We start from the raw sequence: 23,782 nt of genomic DNA, 5'->3' as shown, positions 1-23,782 counted from the left end.
ACTGGATAGGCCAATCACTAAGCGCAATGTGTAGTGACATTTCCAAGGAGGTGCACGTCAGGTTACAAAGTGGGGTCTCAAGCACAATTTACATCATCAAAGATCCTGACAGCACAGATGACATGCTCTAACTTTGCTCTTCTCTGTGGCTGGCTGATGGACCAACAACAACACAAGCAAGAGTGCCCCACAGACTAGTTATACCACATATTTTGTACACTGCCCCAGAGCTGTCTGCACACAGACATCCCTGGACTGCTGTCTGCTAGCATAAAGTATAGAGGATAATATAAACCCTGTGTCAGAGTGATAATGGTCGTGACAAAATTGGTATCACAAGAATGTCACCCAAGAGACTGTTTCACCTGCTGTTTCACTCTCTTCACTACTTAGGTTTAGATGCTAAAAACTAGGTTTGGTTTGCCTTGTGCATATTTAGGAAATGCCAGCAGCTTTGACAAAACAGCAGCCTTTGACTTCATGGGAATGAAAATATCATGTGAAACTTCAGAGATCATGGGAGCGTAGTTCTTACTGTCCTGAATTTTGGTCAGGCACAGATGATTGCAGAGGAGAGTGACCCAGATAATCAGCATCATGTATTTACGTTCATCATGTAAAAGTTGCATAACGTGTTTGTTTATACTCCACATTCTGAATAAAATTACACACAGCTACCCTTTTCCACAGCCCACAGATATTTACTGTTAATCCTACTGCAAGCAAGCAGACTCCCTGATGTACTGGTTTGCATATTACCCTCATTCAACCTGTGTATTTCAGGTGTGTTTCTTTAAAAAAAAAAAAAAAAAAAGCTGATTTATTTTGTTAGTTTTTTTGTGTGTGTCTTTAATTTCTCCTCTCCTCGCGCTACAGATATTTATACACTCCTACCTGGCGTCCACATATGTGGACATCACATTTTGTGTTGTCTAGACCAAAATTTTGCTCTACAAGGACCTGATATCCGCTTACGAGGACGTTATACTGACACTGTTCTACCGAAATTTAAAGCGAATATCCTCATATGTGGATCTCATTTTTCTCAGAAATAAAAATCAGGTTAAAAAAAATCACGTAATTCTTTGTTTTTACATTCATCAGGTTCCAATCAGCCCAAATAGCAAAGGGAAATTAAAATGCATGCCATGAAAGAGTTCGGGTCTTAGAAGGTTAAACACTCTTCGTGTAGATATTTATACAGAAACAAATGTGTGTAAATGTTTCTAGCAAGTGCAGTCAGCTGGGATAGATTCTCTGTGAGTCACATGCAATGAAACCTGCTGTCTGTGTCTCTCCTCGCCTCAGATACAGTGATGGCGCACACAACACAAACACACATAGTGGTGCGTCAGGAAGGTGTGTCTACTCGTGTGTATACTGTCTGCATGTAATCATCTGTGCATGTTTATCTGCTAAAACTGTGCCCTAACCACCGTGACCTCTAGATAAAGTGTGTGTGTGCGTGCGCGCATCTTGTCAGGAGCGTGTCAAATGTGGGAGTGACCGCTGCGCTGTTTACACACGACGCCTTGGTGCGACCTCGGAGGTTGCCAGTGACCGTGATTGGCTGCCAGCTACCAGCTCATTAAGCCGCTAGCATGGGGACATCGTGCGAGGAGACACACTCTCCATTTGTTTCACAACACATGAACATAGTCACACAGAGCCGTCACAGGGACACCACAGGCATGGCAGGCGGCCACACGCACATGCCCGGTCCTGCATGTGCGTACACACATCAGAGCGCACCGGTAGCAGAGAGTCTATCTGGCCCCGGTGACCCGGCTGAACTTTGGCTCACCCTCACTGGTTCTCTCCACCACACAACCTCACACCTAGATGCCTGTTGGCTGCTGGACCAAACCACGGGGTCATGACTTAGAGAAGAGAACAGAACAGAACTAAATAATTACAACAAAACTGGAAATGTCATGTTTAAGAAGGAAGAAGAGGTGAAGTAAATGTATGTAGTTTGGTGAAAGTCATTAAAAAATGGGAACTTTAGCAGAACTAAGAAAAAAAATGAAAAATGTTTTATCCTGATGACCATGTCTTTTCTTGACACCATCCAGTGGGTGTTGAAAGAGTGCTGTCAGCAAAACCACTGAGAAACTGTTGTCCATAAAAGATCACCTCAGGACAGGAGAATGAGAGGCAATCAATGAGTCTGAAGGACGGGTCCTGCCTGTTAGAACACAGGGCTTATTTTCATTCCTGTCACTAACAATATCACTGTACTCACCAAGTGAAATTACAAACTTTGAGAGCATGGCATCGTGGTGTCCTTTCTAACTGTCTGACTGCTTTTGCTGCTCCCACTGTTGATTTTCTGCCACTGATTCTGAGAACAGAGCAGTTACCTTGGAAAGTAGAGCGACAGCCGATAAAAGTTTTAGTCCACATTATATAAATTAATATCAAGGTGCAACCCAATGCAAGTATTATCCTGTAAGAAAAGAGCAAACCTTATAACCAACATGACTGATTTCCGAGCAGAATAAAACTTTATTTGTTTCCGAGTCATAGTCCACAACATGTTTATCTGAATTTGTAAGAATGAAGGAGTATTAGCACATAAATAATGGCACCTTGCACCTTTTTATTTATGTTTGCTTGAGCCACATTTTTTTTTTTCTGCTTTGTTATTTTGTTTGCTTGTTCTCACAGGTTGTTTTGAACACGATGGGTGGATGGGAGAACATCAGCATCCACAACTCCTTGTCTGTTTCTCAGAAAAACCATTGTCTTCATTTTACTCGCCTCAGTCGAGGAACAAACATGCCATTGCTTCTGCTCAGTGCAGCCTTTGCTGTCTATGGCCCACATCCAAACAAGGCCCTACACCATCTCACTCCTCCACATTTACATGGCAAGTCTGCCACATTAAGTAACCTACTAGCCTTGAATGGGAGTGAGTTATAAAGCCTGAGCCTTTATTGATTTGATGGCTGTTTACTAATGATGTTCTTTGAAGGTGTAACACCTGGTTTTTGTCCACTACTAATAAATCTTACGAGAACCTGGCCAATTAAGAAGCATAAGTCCATCAATCAATCAGCAAGAGGTGGTACAGGTGGCGACCACAGACCATTGCAAGAGAATAGGGCAGCAGTAACAGACTAGCAAGATTGGTGTTCTGGCAAATCTCAGTCGATCGGCATGGTGCTTCTGTTCCTCATTACACAAAGGAGTAGATGCATTAAATGCAGCACAAATATATTTAAATATACATAGCAATTTTTGCTGTTCTTATAAGGATTGCTACGAAATAGTAAGAAAGGTGAAAAGAAAACGTGAGAATGAAATTGAAACTGAACAGATGTGTTTTCCCTTAGATCAATGGAGATCCATCTTCTAGTTGTATAATACTGCAGGAGACACTGACTGGGTTTCTGTTTCTGTCAGAGAAAGTGAAGGCTTGTGTTGTTTCGCCCTGCTCCTTACCTAAGAGACCCTCCAAAGCCACAAGTGTGAAACCAGAGAGTTACACTACATTATTGAGTGGGAGGTATGTAGGAGCCAGTCTGGAAGTGGGCCTTTGTGTTGGAATTCAATTAAGAACTTTCCTGGTTACAATGACTGAGGTACACCCTCTGGTTTATGTGGGAATGTTCTAGAGGAAGTGCAAAGACTCTTTTGCCTTTCTCCCTTGATTTTACTTTTTTTGTGTTGAAAACATGCAATATCTTGTTTATTACTATACTAAATACAGCTAAACACAGTAATCTTCAAACTTAGATTTGCAGCCCATGTCCAAGGCAAATTTGCCACATGTAGGCTATTATGAAGTGTTTATACATGTCAGGTCCTGGTAAAGCACATGCTGAGTCATCGTCCTTAAAGAAGAGAATTTGCTGACCGAATTAGCTTTCCAAGGGGAAACCCCTGTTACACAAGAGAATGACATTTAAACTGCTTCTCTTTCTTAAATCATCTTTATAACAAGTCTCCATGTTGCCGTCTCTACTTGCTATAGTTTCACAACTGTATACTTCAATGAGTTGATTATTTTACTACTCAAATTTCCTTTTTTTCCTGTTTGGATTCCAGCTCTTTCTCTCTTCTTGTTTTTTCTCTGATGCCATTTCTGCTCCACTCCACCCCCAGCTGAGCCCTCACCCGCTCCCTCCCTTGTCGTTCATCTTCTGGCCATTCCTGCACTGACACCCTCCCTCCCTCGTCTCTCTTTCACCATACGATACTCCTCTGTTGACATGGCCGTCCACGAGTTGCTATAGCAACCAGACATTTCTGCTGACCCCTACCTTGCTTTGCATGACAGAGCTGCAGGAGGTGCAGTCATAGGGTGAAGATTAGACGTTCGGTCTGATTTATTAGCGCACGCACACAGCTGAACATGCACGTGAACGTGCACTTGTATTAGGCATGCATTCACGTCCTTTTAGAAACACATGCATGCATGAACAGTCAAATGAAAACAAAATATTCCTTCAATATTTTTATTTTATATTAAAAATAACATTCATTACAGTGACAGTTGTACAACCAATAATTATAATCTCAAACAACAATAATTACACTTGAGAACCAGAGGATTTCACATCCCCCCTTTTTTAAATAAGTTAAGAAATAAAAGTTTTCTTTTTCCCCGTGGAGATCATTTTCTAAAAGCATTTATACAATACAGTGTTGGCTATAACTGGCTCACAGCGATCTCTAACAGGCCAGGTCTTTAATGTGGATATTCATAGCAGGTTATCTAAGCAGGCATTTAGCTGTTATTCCATTCCATTTTGATCTGGCAGTAGTACAAAATGAGCAGGTTATCGATATTTTCCAGTACATTTAGCTACAGTACACGGTAGAGCACTTCTCTAAAGTCAGTGTTGTATGGTCAGTGTATGGCTACTCCAGTGTTAGATAACATCAGACATTTTAGGATAACAGTAAGGTTTGGCATTGAGGCCTGAGCTGCACTCTGCAGTTTCCAGTTGTCACCCCAGTGTAGAAATCCAGTTCTCCACGTCTCCAGTTTCAAATTGAGACCCATACACATAACTTGCAAGTCCAAGTCGGGTTCTCCATCTGATGAACCACAAGATAGAAGTATAAGGTGTTACAGTCGCCAATCAATGGCTGCAAACTGCAAAAAGAGATCGCCAGTCGAGTCTGTTTCAGCACCTCACACACTTCCACTCATCAGTCCAGATCAGCTGGACTTGTGGTTCAACCAAATGAAATCCAGTGTGTCAAACACCCTCTGGTCCACAGAGTTCATATGATTGCACTTTTATAAAATCCTTAACGCTGGATGGGCTGCGGCATCTCTGGAGCGGGTGACTCCGTGTGAAGCCGTCCATTGAAAACAGCAGCACTGTTTGCACCCTCAGCTCTGTCCACACAGTCTGGACTGTCCAACGTTTAAGAAACCCATTCTTCTGGTGTTTCCACATTCCTTTGGAGCAATGTTTCTGGCTGAAATCTTCCTGTTAGAAAAGCAAAAGAACAGTCGGATAAGTCACATACGTTCATTGTCAACTTTTTGTCTACACTGATATAGTATTTACCTAATAACTCTCGGGGGTACAGTGTACGTTGCATATCCCTACATCACAGGTTTGCCCTTACTTTTACCAAATTTCTGTTTTGTTATATCTGCTTATTAGCTTTTGAAGTCTGCTGCTGGTTTAAATGCTGGCTGCCACAAAACTCTGAAGACTAAATATGGATAAATTCCTGTATTACTAATTATTGACAGAACCCAGCAGTGGCAGATGGATTTCAGAATTTTTATATTTATCGTTTTATCGAACAAAATATTAACACTAGTAATTAAAATAACGGCTCAATTATTTTATCAGCGATCCCAGCACCCAGTCAGCCGATAAGAATTCCAAGTACCAATGCACAGACTACCACCCTCACGTTAAACAATATTGTCCTTTCTACAAAGCTTTACATTCACCTCTCTCTTAACCCTCTGTCTGTCTCCTTGATCTTACCTCGCAGGTTTACATGATCATAACTCTCATGGCTGCTTTGCTGATGCGTTTGCGGTGCTTCCTCCTGCGGCGTGGCGAGGCGGGACGAAACGGAGCCTTACGGGCTGAAGGTGAAATAGGAGCCGCCGTAGAGGAAGCTGGAAGAGATAAAACAGGCAGTAGAAACAAAATGAGTCAACTTTTTTCTGCAGTTGTTTAGCCAAGTTTGTTACAAGTTTTATTGTACAATTAAGTGAAGCAAATACAAGGTGTAGAACTTGTGCAGTGGCTCCAATTGTACCCTGAAGGGCACCAGATAACTTTGAAGCCTGTGTAACAAAGCCTGTGGCTGCCTGCAGGTTTTCCCACAGTCAGAAGTTCAGCCTTCTGACTGCAGAGCTCTCAGGGGATTGAGGAAGAATGGCAGGACACATGTGGCCATGTTGTTTAGTCATACATGTACTCTGAGCTGCTTCCTGCCTGGGAACGCGCACGAGGCAAAACTTACAGCGGAGTTGTGTGACAGGTGGCATTTGTTTGTTTGACTGTCAAATTGCATGCAACTTGCTGGAGTGGTGGAACACGAGTAAAGAAAGAGCCGACTAGATTTTAATGTGGATCCTGATCCATGTTTATTAAAGGTGCAAAATATGAAAAAACAGAGCACTGGCCACCAAGATATGTCTTTCCAGTAAAAACTAAAATGATTGTTAACACTGAGTACAATCCACACATCCAGGGTGGTGGTGTGTATCCAAAGATCTGTCCAGCAGTGTGTTTGCTTTTCACACCTTTCACTTAAAAATGTATTAAAAAAAACACTTTGGTTTTTGAATTCAGTTTTCAAAAATGCTGTTTACACACACACACACACACACACACACACACACATTTGAACAGTACCTGTTTTAAATGTAGTTGGCTTTGGTCTCTGGTGAGGATGAAGCGGATGAGTCTGCTCATTCGGTTCTCTCTGTACCAGCTCCAGAAGTTTCTGCCTCCTTTCTGCCTCTGTTAAGTGACCGTCCTCACCGGTCACATTAGAGTCTTTTTTCTTCCCCTGATTGGCCAGCTCTGCGGTGGCCGAGTCCCCGCTGTTGGCTGAGCCACTTTCCTCCCTCTCGTTCCCTTCTTTTTGACTGGCTGTTTCAGTCTCAGCCTGTTTGTGATTTGTGACCTCTATACTTTTTTGGCTGGTCACAAAGTCTTTCTGAATGGTTGTTAATGGAAGGGTGGTGGTTTCTTCAAATTTGGGTGGCTCGGTTTGGCTGGCAGGGGGTGAGGCACTGTCTGACTGGGGAGCGTTGAGGCGATACTGCGTCCTCAGCTCTCGGTCCTCCGTTGCTCCGTGGTTGTACTGCTGTGGATAATGTGACTGGTGATGATGCTGATACTGCTGCCTTTGCTGATGCTCTAACAACTGTTGCTGCCTCTTTGTGTGATCGGGGTGATGCACTTGGCCCCCACTGTTTGATGTATGCACACCGCTTTCCTCCCTGCTCCCTTCAAACCCACTCCCGTGCCCCACTTGCTGTGTACTTCCCATGACACTGTGCTCCGCCCTCGCTTCAGATGGCCAGCTGCTGACCGGCCTGAGCAACCCAGGTTGGGGTATCTGATGCACCCTGGGCTGGGTCAGGTGTACAAGCTGGGTGTAACTGCCATGCTGCCACTGCCTCACCGCCGGCTCACGCTCTTCAGGACCGTAATGCTGCTGGTTGTACTTTAGGTCATCGTGGCGATGGAGGTCGGCCTTGGAGGTCTGAGTCTTGGGTGAAGGGGGCTGAACGGGCCGGGGAACGTGGGAGGAAGGTGGCGGCTGTTGTGGGGGAGGTGGAGGAGGAATGGGGTTAGAGGGAACAGATGAGGAGGAAAAGGAGGACAGGCTCTGGCACCTGCAGCTGACGTGATCTTCCACTGAGATGATGGCTTTTTCATAATGGGCCTTCCTGTTAATGTATTGAATCTTTATCACCTGGCAAAAAAAGGTGGAAAAAGATCAAAAAATTAGCACAACTGATTGTGATTAAAAAAAAATCAGAAATACAGAACCTAAACTATGAAATTATTTCTGTATTTGTAATGAGGAAGTTTTTGAATGAGCTCTAACTGCTGTTGACACTTTCAGACACGTTAGCATTTCCAGGCTATTTGATGGATCCTAGTCAAGACTTGTTTTCTCTTTTTAAAAAGGAAAAAATGTTGATTTACCTGTTCTTTAAGCGTCATGCATAGACTCAGGTTGCAAATGTAAATTAACAATGTCAGTCTAAGTTACTTCAGACAATCATATAAAAATCACAACACAGACCTTAGGGCAGCTTTTAGCCTTTGTACTCCTTTAAACTGGCTAATATGTTATATAATTCTGTAAATGTGCATCCAAAACCATATATTAGACAATATTAACCACTCGTGACTTGAAGTAGGTAAACTCAGTTACTCCCTGAAGTCATTAACGGCAGCTGCCTGATCTGCATACCTGTAGGTATCTGGTGGAGGTGACTGTAGGGACACACTCCATCCGTGGACTGTTGCAGCAGCCTGAACATCGCTGCACCTCCACACATGGCGGCCACAATAGGAAGTTGGCATTGCGGCGATCTAGCATAGACCTCGTTACTTCCATCACCTCTGTTCGCACTTTACAGGCCGCCTGCTGGGCTGGCTGCGCCTCCACTGTTAGGAGAGAAGAGAGGCAAAGGCAAGGATGAATGTGTGACTTATAGTAGAACTAGCATACGAGGTAAAAAAAAATTATTTTGAGGGATAAAAAGGTAGATGCAGAAACTTACCAAGACTTCTAATATAGCGACCATGGGTGCGGTTTGGGATTATATCATGCACGTCCTCTTCCTCTTCTAGAAGAGAAGAAAGGAGAGGGGATCAAAAGATGAGAGTTAGCAGTGAACTTAAAAGCAATCTTGGGTAAAATTAAGCAAGCACTTTCACAGGCAACAGAAAGCCTGTATAACACGCAAGTCCGTTAGGGCAGTTTTTAGCCAAACGCATTGTTCACTACACAAAGGAAGCCATTTTTTTCCTCCACTAAAACAATTAGGCTATTTTCTGCTACAATTTGTCTCGCTGCTGTCAAGAATACTGTTGAGGCGAGATATGAGTAGTTAAATATAGCTCATGCATGGAACTGTGAGCGTATGTTTGCACTCTCACGTATGTCGTCATTTCACACTCTACCCTCTAAGCCCTAATTATATCCCTGGGTATAGATTGCATGTGGCTACTCCGTGTGTCTACGTGCAGTACATTAATGTATGAAGTGCTATTTGGCAGCACAAATTAATTGCCTGGTTCAGACAGAGAGCAGATCGTTATGTTCTCAGAAGCTAATTTCTCATTTTATCTGAATATTTGTCTGTTTCTAATTGGATTGGAGAGCTGAATCTTGTTGTCCTCATTCATATATTAATATCTGACTCATTTAATTTTTGCTAGCCGGCTAGCCAGCAGGCTGTATAGCTCATTCTGCTAAGTCTGATAGCATTTTATGTCATGTTAAATCTCTTTCTGAGGGCCAAGACTTTCATGTTTTTATTAAAGTGAGTACATATATTTACACAGCGATACCAAGAAACTCTTCTGCAGAGAAAATGGAAAATGCAAAACTGAGAAAAATATATTTCTGAGCATAGCATAATGCTAATGAACGTGTGCCTAAATGCTAACAGTAACAATACTAGCCTTGCTAGCATTTTAGCTAACAAAAAGAATGGTAACAATAGCATTTCACATGATGGTGTTTACGCCAGTTTCGCATCATAAAGCAGTCAGTGAAAACGTTTTTCAACTCTTTGCCTCATTGATTTTAAACACAGCATTATTGTTTATTATTGTGTATTGTATTTATCAATACACAGTAAAAGTTTATTGGATAATTTGCATTAAATACAAAGTACAGCTCCGGCTTACGTCACTCATTCTGAAGATGTCAAACAACTTTTGTACCCTATTTGTGCAGGAAAAAGCCCAAACGTTAACCATTTGGTAGTACCAGACAAAAATTCAGTGATTCAAGTTTGGAACAAAGCAAACTTAAATAAGATAGACCAAAGCAGAGTTCCAACATCCACTGAGTCATGACAGAATTTAAGATGCTGAACAATTAAATTTGAACACTCGCATTGCTTAAAAAATTTAAAAAAAAATAAGCAGTAAAATGATTCATTCGTACTTCGTCATCTCAGAATCTTGATAAAACTAAAACTCAAAAAATAACTGGCTTCAGCCAAAAAAGGGAAAAAATAGTTTGATCTACCATAAAAACAAACTTTGAGTCACTTCCTTGTGTCCTGTTTCTGAGCATCCTTCCCATTGCTGGTTCCTCTCTGTGGTTTACGTTATGTCACTGCTTTATTTATGTATTATGGAATGATCAAAGATCCGTCTATTAATATATGTATCTGTGACTTGAGTCCTCTAAAGGGGTAAGACTATAATTAATTTTTTAATCACCCGCTGGTGCGCATTTGTGGGCAACTTAGTTTGGACTCTGTTTGAGGGTGGAGGCATAGCGGGGGGAGGTCTGTGTCTGTTATACAAACATCCATAACTCAAAACCAGGAGAGGAATCCAGAGCAGGAGAACAATGTAGTGACCTTGTGTTGAAGGCTTCTCTCTCTCTCTCCTTTTCAGTTTGTCAAACACACAAGGTCACTGCTACTCTCTCCTCCCATCTTTCCTCTTGTCATCAAACTGCTCTGTGAGTACACCCAAATGCTTACCTCCTCCACGTCAGTCTTATTGCTTTCTGTATATGTGCGTGTGTGCATATGTGAGTTGTGGTCATTAGTACCTATTGCATCGGTCTCCTCCTGCAGAAGCAGCTTCAGGTCTTCCACAGAGGAGATGGGAGAGTTCCTCACCAGGTCGACCAGAGATGAAGGGAGTGGATCCCCCTGTTGAGACAAACACAGTCATTTGTAATATATCATAACAATTTGTTTGGAAACAACTTCTATTGTGAGGTAAGCCCTACGCCAAATGGAACACGCATGGATACATGGAGGAGGTTTTTGAATTTCAGCATCTTTCTCAAAGTGACTTTGATACGCAAGATTTCCAAACCGCTAATCAAAGTGATAATGAATTCTATTCAATTCAAACCCTAAAGAGAGACAAAACCTCAACAACAGATATCCCCCCCAGTGAGCAGGTACTTTGTGACAGTGGGAAGGAAAAAATCCCTTTTAACAGGAAGAAACCTCTGGCAGAACCATGGAGAGCCAGAGATGAATGATAAAAAAAAACTAATGACTAAATGCAGAGTAGTGTATAAACTCACGGAGAATGAAAAGAGGTGAGTCAAGAAGATACACTCAGTGCATCATGGGAAGCTTAACTGATGTGTATCCCAAATCAGGACTTCTACACCAAATACATCGTCCTTCTTGTCACATACTTTGCTAAAGGTTGAGGCATGTTTAGGTAAGGGAAATGACTTGAGGTGCTTCATATGTTCATATAAAGATATATAAAGAAGTACTGCCTGGGATCTGTAAACAATGATATCTGCTTTAAGGCAGTTTTTTCTCACTTTGCATGTTTGCCTATCAGGAGATAGCTCTACAAGTCAAACCTAAACTGCCCTTTCTTTCCTTCTCAATTAGCAGCTTGGCTATTTTGCTAGTGAAACAAAGCTGGTGTCAAATGCTTTGTCACAAAACCTGCACGACTCCAACACCAGCACAAGAACTTTATTGGCTGTTCAAGGGCTAAACTCAATCTTGAATTGCAATTAGCTGGATGTCTTGTTTGGGAAGGAAATGCAGGTCTAGTCTGGGCTTCAAGTCCAAGAGCCTGACCCTGAACTGTGGCACAGTTATTATTTTACACAGGAGGCAGGGAGTGTCCTCTTTGTAGAGGAAAGAATGCACTCATGGGAAAACAGCACCACACATATACACCATGAATACACGGGCTCGCTGTGCTTTAAAGATTTCGGATCGTCGATTAATTTGGGTGATTATTTCCCACAATGCCAAACGAGCAAGAGGATTGACGTGCATGAAACAGCAGAAGTCAGTTGCAAATGTGTCACAACAGTTACACAACTAGACAGAATTGTGCACTGGCGGATTGAGAGAGACACGAGGGCTGGCGTACAATATCTCACTCCTTGATCTCCAGTCGAAATTTGCTCCACTTTCGCTTCCTCCATCAAAGGAAATGATGGTTGTGATTGGTGTTTGTTGCTCCGTCCTTGGCCGTTCACCCACAAGGACTATTTTCCTCTTTTCTCTGAATCAGTCCTGACCATTTTTGTTCTTTTAGTTCAGTTGCAGTCCACCAGCCTAAACCATGAAGTTTGTGTTATAAAACAACACAAAAAGGAATGAAAAATATCCTTCAAGTTACGCAAGAAATCTCATTATCACTCAAAAAAATAAAAAATAAAGAGAGAGAGAAGTCATGTAATAATGAATGAAGTTTTAATGAAAAGTACTGCACGATGTCATTACGGATTCAGCGTGGCTGTTTTTAAACCCTTGTGGTTTCTTTATCGAGATCAAAGGCGGATGACTCAGAAGTCATTGGCACATTTTGCTTTGGTTGGCTCTAAGTTCGCGCTATCTCCAAGCAGTTGCAATAACACTTCATAGTGTCACATGCCAGAAAAATGCCAAAACAAATCAGGCAGTGTTACGAGCATGTGGATAACTCTCAGAGAGAGGCGGGAAAATGAAAGCAACAAAGTAGATACTATCGCTTTAATGATGATGAAAAAATGTGTGGCCGTAAACGTGTTTATATTATCCGTTTTATCTCCCGTGAACACTTCAACTGCAGCAGTGATCAGGATCAGGATCTCTCCTGACAGCTAGTCAGGTGAGTTTTATGTAAAACCAGACTTGTGTCTTTACAGATTTACTGTCCAATTTCTCAATGTGTTTCCTATGGTTTTGTGAACCTTATTTGCAAATGCAAAGGTCCCCAAACTTGAGATGTTTCTTGTGATTTTAACAGTAAACCGATCTTTCTGATGAGGTGGACTCGAGGGGCATCATCAGTGTGCACCCTCTCTGCTTTAATAAATGCTTTATTCCTTTCTACCTTTCAAAGCAGCCGTTTTCAGTTAAAATTCTGCACCATAATAGAACAGAAGCATCATTAATGTTGTTAGGAGCACCCGTGTTAGGTTTTTACACACACACAAGTGCAAAGATTAAGATCTCTTCACTCTGATTATATTTGATTTGCGATACAATTTGAACAGGGCTTAAACTCAGACTGACAGCTGTAAGTCTGGAACAGCTGTGTTAATGCTGCAGACATCTAGAAGAGGGAGAGCAGCTCATCTGTTAATTAGAAGGTTGGTGGTTCGACTGGCTCCTCCAGTCAACGTGCTAAAGTATCCTTGGGCAAGATCCTGAGTTGTTCACCAGAGTGTGAATGTTTAATAGAAAGCACTTGGACACAGACAAAGAATCCTTGTATGAATGTGTGTGTTTATGAGAGACGTTGTACAAAAGAGTAGAAGAGCACCACACAAGAATCAGTCCACATTTACCATCACAATAAAGAACCTTCCATCTCCATATTTCACCTTCTAAGCCTTTCCCACCAGACACCAAAGGGTGTTACACTTGCTTCATGCAGGCTAAAAATAAGTCAATACGGACTTAACAAGCAATTGAAACCCTACCCTCCCAGGTAAGGCCCTGCTGGGCTGCTGAACCTGCATTTAGCCAAATCCAAGTTCACCATCAGTGGACAAGATTTTCTAAAGCTTCAAAACAAAGCTAAGAGGCAGTGCAGCGGCCTAGTTCCTTCTCGAACTACCTGATGACAGTAGGCTCAGTGATCACTGTGGTTTTTATTTGTTTGCCTGTTTGTTGCCAAAAAGGTTCTCCATCACTTTTTTTGTCATGAATATACCAAAACTGTCTCTCAGACGAGCTGACAGATATGACTGTATACACTATGAGACTAAACAAATTAGTCAGTGTCACAGCTCCTTCTCCTCACCCCCCAACCGGTCACAGCAGGTGGCTTCCCCTCTCTGAGCTGGGATCTGCAACATGCTTCTTCCTGTTAAAAAGGAGTTTTTCCTTCCCACTGTCACCAAGTGCTTCATAATAGGGGGTTTTCTCTGTATTATTGTAGGGTCTTTACAATATAAAGCTCCCTGAGGAGACTTCTGTTGTGATTTGGCGTTATATAAATAAAACTGAATTCAAATTAAAATCAATGTTTTCCTAAGGATGATCACCTGTTTAAAATCTATCCTCTGTCTGATCCAGAATGATTTCTTTTATCATCATTTCTTAGCCTCCTATATGTTCATTTCCCCAACTAGCTTTCTGTTCTTTTGTCTCCTTCTGTCTGCTTTGTGGGCATTGATGTCTCAGGACACCTGGATGACTTTCACGAGCCATTGGCTGACCTAGTTAAGCAAACACACATACACACACTCACAGTCTCTTACACACACAACCTCGCCCCCTCTTTTCCCGTTTATGTACAGATGCTTAACCACTTAACTGTCTGCCAAATTTGTCCAGCGAGCCCTGCCACGCACTTGCACTCACACAGGCTGTTTCCACCATGCAAGAAGCTATCATTACAGCCCTAGTGCTAATTGCAAATGCACACAAACACATGCAGGCACAAACACTCACAGAGAAATTAGAGAGCAGAGCAGCGAGACAGGGAATAGTTTCTCACTTGGACATGCAACAACCAACCCCCTGGTTAAAAAATAAAGAATACGAATGAGAGGACAAGTTAAAAACAGTGGTTTGAGCAGAAAATCGCTCAAAATTCTCACCACAATAAATAACTATCCTGTCTTATACAAATCTATTTTCTGTTGAGTGTGTGTGGCAGAGCGTATGGGTTAAAATAAGCGTATATAGAATGTCATGGTCCACGAGGAGGTCATACACACATTCATGATAACACACTGCATGGGAGGAAGCCTGGAAGGCAAAGAGTCTGCATGGAATGTTTGAGGAGAAAGGCGAAGTGTAATGGAATGTAATTATGGAGCCAGCTGACTGCTCTCTCACACACACACACGCACACACACGCAATCAGAAGCACAGACCCTGGAAAAAAATAAACACAAAATAACAGCAAATCTATATCTGTGACTACTGACTCATAATCACGCCGTGGTATCACAACACATGCCTCCTTTTATCAAAGATGAGGCAGACTGCCAACTTACTACCGCATAAACTGATAGACTTGAAGAGACCAGTGGGAACTCTCTCACTTAGGCACAAATATACAAACAAGCCAAATACAAAGATCACGACCGCCACCCAACACCCACACACAATCCAACCGTGACTGCAGAGATGAGGGTACAGATGATGGATGGAGAGCCAACATGAGGACAAAGGGGAGCGGACGGGCGGGAGAAGAGATGAGCTGAGATGGGAAGAATAAGAAGGAGGAGGAGATGTGAACAAAGTGACTGCAGCTACACAAGTCTGATCATTACAGCAAGTGCCACTTCTATAATTTGGTGGTTTTTAAGTGAATCTTGTGTTTGCACGTTGCGCAATAAATTAATCAAAGTGCACTGAAAACTCAAGGGAGTTCTTCTACAGACACATTATTCGCACAGTAACCAAAAGGAGGAAATAATAACTTAATTAGCTATTTAATCACTTGTCAAACAGAATTGAGAGATAGTCTTTCCTCTCAGCTCCTCACTTGTCAGCTGCTGCTTCTCTTTGTCTCAGTAGTCTTGTTTGGATTTTGTCCTGGCAGTTCTGCCCAAGCAGTTTTAAACATTTCACTGCGAATACAGTTGAATTAATGATAAAATAATAATAATAGACTTCAACAGCATAAATAGCTCCACTGCTCAGGATAAGTCTTCACTATGTAAGGGGCTAGTAACCTGTTTCAAAGTAAAAGCCTGACTGCTACTTTATTAACTTTTTTTTTATCCTTATGGGATAGCTCAGTAGGTAGAGTAGTGGCCCCATGATTGGAAGGTCGGGGAGCTGAATCCACTGAACAGCTACCCCGAGGTATCCCTGAGCAAGGTACCGTCCCTACACACTGCTCCCCGGGTGCTAGATTGGTGGCTGCCCACTGCTTCACTGAGTGAATAGGTGAAATACAGAGAGGAATTTCCCCACGGGGATCAATATATCATTATTATTATTATTATTGTTGTTATTATTATTACGGTGGCCCTGAGAGGTCAAAAACACTGTAACTTAAGAAAACATCACCAAATGGAAAAATACTGCAAAAATAAACTGAACTATATTAGAGGTGGTTTTAATGCAATCATCTTAAAAAACTAGAAGTGAACCCTCCAATGGTAGCCCACAAAACGTGTTACCGCCATCTTTTATATACAGTCTACAATATTTCCATTGTTTTTCATTTTCATTCTGCATTACATAAAATTCTGTGAAGTCTGTGTTTTTTCTCTAAAAGTGAACTGCACAGGCTTACAAACAAATACTCTTATGTGCCACTGCACTTTTTCTATTTGACACACATGCACTCACTCAGAGGCATAACCCCTCTGCAGTACACACAAATACAAAAAAACCAAAAAAACACAAGCGCATATGTCCGCTAACACATACACAGCTACGCCCGGTCACGTATCCAGATGTGCACACACACACACACACACACAGAAATACACACACCGCTACACGGCACACAAAGTCCATGAAATCCCTGGCAGATTAGTTGTTGTTCTTATGTAAAATGGATCAAGCCGACAGGCAGCAGCAGCAAATCATCCCCGCTCGCCCGCAGAGACAATAGACAACAACCTGTTCAGGAGCCACCAATCAGCATCTGTGATTTGAACAGCAGAAGATGAAAGAATTAAGGTCTGACCTGATGCGTGGGGGCTTTTGTGTATTTGACTCCAGTTCCATTTAAGTGGATTTAAAAAAAAAATGAAATGTAACAACTCTGTGTGTGCATTCACACTTGTACCTGTTTGATGCATGATGATGCAAAAGAAGTGACAGTTTGACTGCATTACCCTCAACAGCAAGCAGAAAAACAATTCTTGCCACATAAATTAAAATAAAGATTTCGTGTTTTACTGATGACATCAACCTGCAGTGTCACGATGTAGCTGGATTACCTGCGTGTGAGTGAAGTGTTTTCCACCGACAGATGTGACCAAACTAAGACAGCCAAAGATGTCCTTTTGCAACGAGTGGGCCAAACACTGAGAGATACACTGACTTAACAAGTAAATTCATAATGCTAATTAACCCGAGTGTGCTAATGCTTATAATGACTGGCCTACAAACTAGGGGCCACAAATTTAACTCCCACTGTACTCGGGTTCAACACAGTGAAGTTACTAAACCCCTGAAGCAGTAGCACACTGTCAAAGGTGAACTGTGCAGCGTTGAAGGCTTCGTTTTCAGAGTATGAGATAAAATGTTCTAAGTGTATAAAGGAAGACTCCATTTGTTGGTTCCAACTCTTACAGGATGATGTGCTTTTGAGGAAGAGAACCTGCGATTGGTAAAAAGGAGATAACACAAAATTTCAGGTCAACTAAGGTCTACTCACACTTTCATTCACCTCAACGGTATTACAACGCATATGATATATATACTGCATATATGCATGTACTGAGTTGCCTTGGACAGAGCTAACCATGTAGGAGGCTATCCTGAATAGAAGTGTTAACACGACTAAGTGTGACATTCATGCAACACTGGGCTAGATCTTTTGGCATGGTAACTGTGACACTATATTTCTTGCATCAACTTAATCGTTGAGTTTAAGCACAGCTAAAAATGTAGCTTGACCTTAATCAAATAACACTCACGGGGTGTTTTGAAGGTGCCAACATTTTTTGTGATTTAGATGTGAATTCTTTTTTTCCAGGGCTCCAGGGAAACAAATGACGCTGCGAAACACTTGTGTACCAAATCCCAGCAGGTTAAATATTCTTCTGATCATGATTATGTGCTAAAGTGGTCCACAGCAAGTCCAAATGATTACAACTACTATATATGTATAAGATATTTACACATTATGTTTGTTTTTTACTGTAATTATACATGTACAGTGTTTATTTGGCCAACTATACGTTTCTGTTCGCAGATATATATATAGCAGCTGGAAAAATGGGTATCCTTAAAGAATCAATTCCATAGAAAGATGATTTTAAAGGTGTGGCGACATAAGCCCTTGGTGCAATTGCCGTGACAACAAAAACAACAGCCATGTTGATGGACGGATTTTGGCTCCAGCTCCTTAGACTGGTATAACTCCTGATGCTGGGCCACTAGCCAAGGCCCACCCTCAACATGGCTTTCCCGCTCTCTCTGTGACACTGTTACTCTCAATACATCTGGAATATGACCTTCTCGAAACGTTACAGAGAGAGAAGCAGATATTGCACAAGCTGCAGAGGCACTGAGAGATAATTGAACAGACTCATGCACAGGTTCTCCCACATAAACACACAAACTGTACATTTTCTCTTTTACTTGGCCCATAATGTGTAACAGAAAACATCCACCCACCATTCATAGAATCACCTCAGGGAATAATATATGTCAAACACTTACTCACAAGTCAAGAATTCACATTGGCTCACTATGTGATATATCTAAGTCTGAACATGAACTCACAACCGTGTTGACTGTTGTGTTCACTGATATTAGATCCTACCTTTGGAAAACTGTATTCTCAGGTTAGTAACGATCAGAATAGGAAAGATATCCCTGCCAGTCCCATCCAAAACATCTACGTGCTAATGGTTTCAAACTCATGACCTTTTGCAGGCTTCTCAGTGTGTCCTGGATGTCTCACGGGGGCCCTAAAGCCAACCATTTTTCCCACGCAGACAGAAATGTTTAAGCCATTAAATTAAAAAAAAAACAAAAAAAACTGACAAAAGTTTTGCTACTAATCAAAATACTAATCTTAAATCAAGATTCATTTTGTTGCGGTTGCTTTTCTAGACAGATCACCTCGGTCTTACTACCTCCATCATCCTTAAATCAACAGTGCGACTATATTGATTCTTAACCCGTGTCCTCTCGTAAATATTTACCGGCACGTCCCAAAGTCTTACCTCAGCGCTGCCGAGCCGGAGACGGGCCGCTAAAAGCGCAGCCACCAGCAGCACCAGGACCAAGGACCTCATGTTTCCGCCCAGCCAGAGGAGCCGCAAGCGACCGGCTGGGCATTTAGCACTTCGGTGTCCAATCCCCCGGCTGCACCGAGCGTCCTCCCGGTGTCGTGTGCTGACCTCTGGTGCAAAGCACGCACTGTTAAATATCCCCAATGTGTCACTGCCTACAAGCGCCAAATGTCCAAATGTTTGCTCACGGTGACTCACGCGCAGGCTAGACGTCTGACTCTGTCCATACCGCTTTTTTGGAAAACTCGGAATACGTCAAGGGTACCTTACAGTGCGATAAGTGCGTAACGTTGGGAAACAACAAAAAATGCAGCTACACAGTTCCTGTTATATCAGCATGTAATGCAAAAGACAGTCCAAAAAACGTCCTCCAAATATGCAAATAAAAAGATTGGTGCGCGTGTGCCAAGGTGTTCGATTCGTCCACTTTCTGGATAAGAAAAAAAAAAATCCAGTAAAACTGATTAAATCGCAAGTTCTCGCTCCAAAACTGCAGTTAAATGTAACAATGATGCAACTTCATAGTTACATTTTGAGTCCCACATCTCCAAAGGTCCGTGCGTAAAAGTTGGTTCACCTTGGACTTGCGTCGTGCGTAATTCTCTGGACTCTGCTGTGAAATAAAAGTCAGATTATTCTCATCCCAGCGAGGTTTATCTAACTGCAAAACCCGAGCGTATTTCTCGTTGATAGCGGCTCTTTTATGTCTCGTGCTTGGCTGCGTGTCTGTTCCTCCTCCGGGCGCTCGCACGCTCGTTCATCCGCTGGATCAGGTTGTTCTCTCCCTTCGTGCCTCTCTCCTCTCTGATTGCGACTCGAGCGGCGAGTAGCTTTTCCAAATCGAAACAGCTTGAAGTTTAATAATCAAGCTGGGCTGATGGAGTGAACACGTACCGGAAAGAATCTGATTTGAAATTTTAAAAATAAACTATTCGTGTTTTAATAGTCATTCAGCCTCGTATTTATCATGATATAGCGATATTCTACGTGGGAATCCACTCAAATCACGAATTTCCACAAAATTCTAGGACACAGCGTTTCATTTATTAATATATATGACGCGGGAAAGTTTTATTTTGAAAGCTTCTCTGCGGAAGTCTGTGTCCTTATGTTGCCATGTTGCGATTGACGCAAAAGTCGTGAAATTTTCTCCGGGGGTTCGGTTTTCTCTTCTTGCCACCTTCTTATTAGTCGCAAGGAAACCCAAGAGCCTGTGGGTGCACTTAAAGGGAAAGTCTGTACTTTAATCTCCAAAAGTTGAATCTGTTCATCTGGACGTAGCGTTTTGTGGGAGAAACGTTTCGTCACTCATCCAAGTGACTTCTTCAGTCTCAGCTGACTGCAGGTTTCCCCAAACCTTATAAACAGTACATTTGCATAATGACTGAAACCAGCCCACTGAAGGAACAATGGGCTGTGAGGTCAGTTCCTTAATCATAATTATGCAAATTCCCATGACCATTGATCAACAATCACTGACCAAAACCCACTGATCAAAGACCACTGATCAATGGCCATGAGTACCATTCACAGAGAGTTGGGGAATGGCTGCAATCACAGCGTTGTAAGATGTACTATAATAGATCAAATATTATTTTCCATCTGCATAAATCTCAGTCAAAGATGTCAGCTCTGTTCATAATGTCAAACTGTCATATTTGGTGACAAACTTTTTATGCCATATATTAAAATGCAGCTGTGTGGTTCAGATGGGAAATTTTCCCTTTCATCTCAGTTATAATCCTCTGCGGCACTTTTAGAATATGAGAAAGAAAAGAGAGATTTGTCCCCTGTAGTGAAAAAAAACCTACTAACTGTGTTGCATCATCAGCAAATTCAGCCCACTTTATAAAGTTAAGAGTCAGAGCTCAAACAAATAGTTTCACTAAAAAGTCTAAGCATTTGCTGTAATCTGGTTGGATTATAGTTTAGATTGAACGACTGAGGGTGGGGGTTAGCAAACAGCACAAAACAAACAGAAGCAGAAAGTCCAGACAATCCCTTGATTGCATTTTGAAAGCACTTCACTGGCTGCACTGCTTCAGTTGTTTAGACAAGGTGAACTCCACCTGTTACCAAGATAGAGATGGATTCTGTCAGACACATTAAAAAAACTACAAATTCAGGTTTCTTGCTCTACCGAGAATGTCAGAATGTGCAAAATATGCAAAACGGCTTGGTTTGTCCTCACACACTGCTGCAGCATCACGACAAGCTGATTCTTATCATGTTTGTTTCACATGTTTTCAAAAGGACTGCAGGCAAATTATTTTCATCCTGCTGAGATAAGCCGTCAGCACTTTGAATATCTAAAAGTACTAGTAAGATTTACATTATCCTCTGGTACAGAACTTTACCTACAAGACTTAAAAAAGGGCATCAAAGGGCTTTATTTTATTGGCCTTTAAAAAGTCATCCTGCTCTATTGGGGGGAAAAAACTATGTTTTGTTTTGAACTGAGAAGCTCGGCGACTTGAAGATAAATGCACTCTCGCTGTAGACAGTGAATGTTTTCCAGGAAGCTCATTTTGGGGTCATGGCTGGATGGACCACTATGGAAGCCGGGGGTCACGTTAGATTCTTCCTCACTGCTGAGGGAAGACAGAGGAAGCAGGCATCCCTCTTTAGCTATTCTTGGAACGCAGGCACACACATACACGTACTCACACACTAGCAAATTGGCAGACTTTGGGATCACTCTGCTGTCAATGACAGGATGAAGTGTGACCTCTCAAATGTAATAATGAAAGCTTGGTGCATATACAGTTTGTGTGCATGTGGCAACTTGAAAGCATATCAGGTTTACAGTGCTGCTTGCTGTCAGTTCTGAAGGTTCATCATAAAATTCCTGGTATGTCAGACAGGAAGGATACAAACCACACACATGCACATGTGTTTGAGCAGGTGAACTACTGCAGAACAGCTTGCACAGCTGTCTGTGACACTGGGAGACACAGATGTGCGAATACAGCCTCTGTTTTTTGTGTCATCTCAAAGCCAGGGGAGGCACAAACTCACCTGCAAAGTCATTTTGATAAGACAGTGTAACAAAAGCAACAGAGCTGTTAATAGCTGCACTGAAATGTACTCAATTCAATTCTATTTTATTCAGTTTTATTTATATAGTGCCAAATTACAACAGTCACCTCAAAATCTCTGAAAGAAGTCTCAAGTGGACATTCAAGGTACTGCAGCTTGTTGACATTTTGTGTGTTCATTATGAATTGGAAATAAATGTGTTCACAGGAGGATCCACATTCACGTGGTTGCAAAAATAAGATCAGACCAAAGAAAACCCCTCAAAAACTGAATAAGGACAAAAATACTAATTCGTTTCCTCTGACCAGAGGCAACAAAGAAGTAATCGAAGGAGGTTTCAGCCTCAAATTTCGTAGCTGAAGTTGGTTTAATTCAAACAGCATATCTGGGTTGTACCACATGGTTGTCGTACTATTCGTTTGCTTTCACTCTCACACTCTCTTTCTTTTTTTAAACCTTGCTGCACATGTGAGTCTGTGTAAGAGCGTTAATTAACTTCCTGTCTAATATCCTTATCTAATTAAAAGGGGAAATTTCATCCCCTCTCTCCTCTCGCTGACTTCCTCTTTCCCCACAGCCAGTTGTAGAATGAAGAAAACAAATGCTGTGCTCCTACCAAAGTTCAAGCTCGTGTCAAAGATTTAACACACGACATTGGAAACTTGTCCTGCTGCTGCCTCGGTGGGCTGACTCATTTAGGGCTTATTGAATCTTAACCAAGATGATTTTCCTGCTCTATCCTAGAGGATCAAAAGTTGAGAAGTTTTGTTGGGATAAACGAGTTATCGTTAAAAATCTGTTGCTTTGTTTGAAGCAACAGCTCACCCCAGTGAGGTCACAATGAAGAAAAATGGGCAAAGCTAAACCCTGAAGTAGGCATTTAAGGATCACTGAAGACTTATAATAATTTATTTTCATCCCTAATATCTGCTCTGTTTTTCACTCCATAAACTCATCCTGTGCAGTGAAATATTCTGATGTATTTCCATTCAAGTTTTCTTGTTGAAGATGAATTCAGTGACAAAGACTCTAGTAAATAAAATGTTATAATTATTGTTATGATGAAATGATGCATTCAGATGGTGTTACATTAGCCAGAGGACTGCGTTATAGGATGAAAATGGAAGAAAATTAGAAATGTCACAAAGTGGACTTCAGCGAATGAAACATAAAAGGCTTTCACCTTAAGCTTTTACGTTTTATACAGAGTAGTACAGACATCAGCTTTGGTCTCTTTGTCTAATTTTTCCTGCATGTCAGCTGTCTTTGGGGAAAAAATTACAATAATTTGCGGTCTTAGGGGTACGGTTGATATAAGCGACAGGTGGCTGCTAATAGCTCTCTACTAGACATTGTTTTAGCTAATTGTTGTCACTGAAAAAGAGCTCTCACCCATGTTTGTGGTATTTGTGCCTTGTGAAGCATTTTTAATTCAATTATCCTTCCAATAATATAGCGAGTCATTATCATTGTGTGATTAATTAGCAGTGAATGATTGTAAGTCAGAAGTGTTAGCATTGCTAACACTAAACTTCCCAGAGAACTAAGCTAGCTAGTGTTAAATCTACCTCACGCACTCTTGTGCGGTGAGTATGAGTCACATCTGGTATTTTTTTCCAGGTTTTCATGAGGAAGAAAAGGAAAATGTTTTATTTTGGGTCCCTACTTTGTA

General features: G+C 41.7%; 1 protein-coding gene across 1 annotated transcript; it reads right to left on the bottom strand.

Moving 5' to 3' along the window:
- Positions 1 to 4,706: 4,706 nt before the first annotated feature.
- On the bottom strand, positions 4,707 to 19,912 carry LOC100712331 (uncharacterized). The gene is made up of 7 exons (XM_003459358.4): positions 19,003 to 19,912; positions 10,759 to 10,861; positions 8,741 to 8,806; positions 8,428 to 8,624; positions 6,849 to 7,920; positions 5,967 to 6,103; positions 4,707 to 5,450 (listed from the first exon to the last, which is right to left on the bottom strand). The coding sequence occupies exons 1-6, from the start codon at positions 19,072 to 19,074 to the stop codon at positions 5,976 to 5,978; spliced, it is 1,638 nt and encodes a 545-aa protein (XP_003459406.1). The 5' UTR covers positions 19,075 to 19,912; the 3' UTR covers positions 4,707 to 5,450; positions 5,967 to 5,975.
- Positions 19,913 to 23,782: the final 3,870 nt, after the last annotated feature.

Source organism: Oreochromis niloticus, linkage group LG6, assembly GCF_001858045.2.
Source record: "Oreochromis niloticus isolate F11D_XX linkage group LG6, O_niloticus_UMD_NMBU, whole genome shotgun sequence".
Taxonomy (NCBI): domain Eukaryota; kingdom Metazoa; phylum Chordata; class Actinopteri; order Cichliformes; family Cichlidae; genus Oreochromis; species Oreochromis niloticus.
This window is presented reverse-complemented; position numbering and strand designations above follow the sequence as displayed.

Excerpts from the sequence above, each read along its gene's own strand:
- LOC100712331 (XM_003459358.4), bottom strand. The coding sequence starts at position 19,074 with ATGAGGTCCTTGGTCCTGGTGCTGCTGGTGGCTGCGCTTTTAGCGGCC. Across the intron at positions 8,625-8,740 it reads TCGCTATATTAGAAGTCTTG|TGGAGGCGCAGCCAGCCCAG; the intron begins GTAAGTTTCTGC and ends CTCTCCTAACAG. Across the intron at positions 7,921-8,427 it reads CCTCCACCAGATACCTACAG|GTGATAAAGATTCAATACAT; the intron begins GTATGCAGATCA and ends TTTTTTTGCCAG.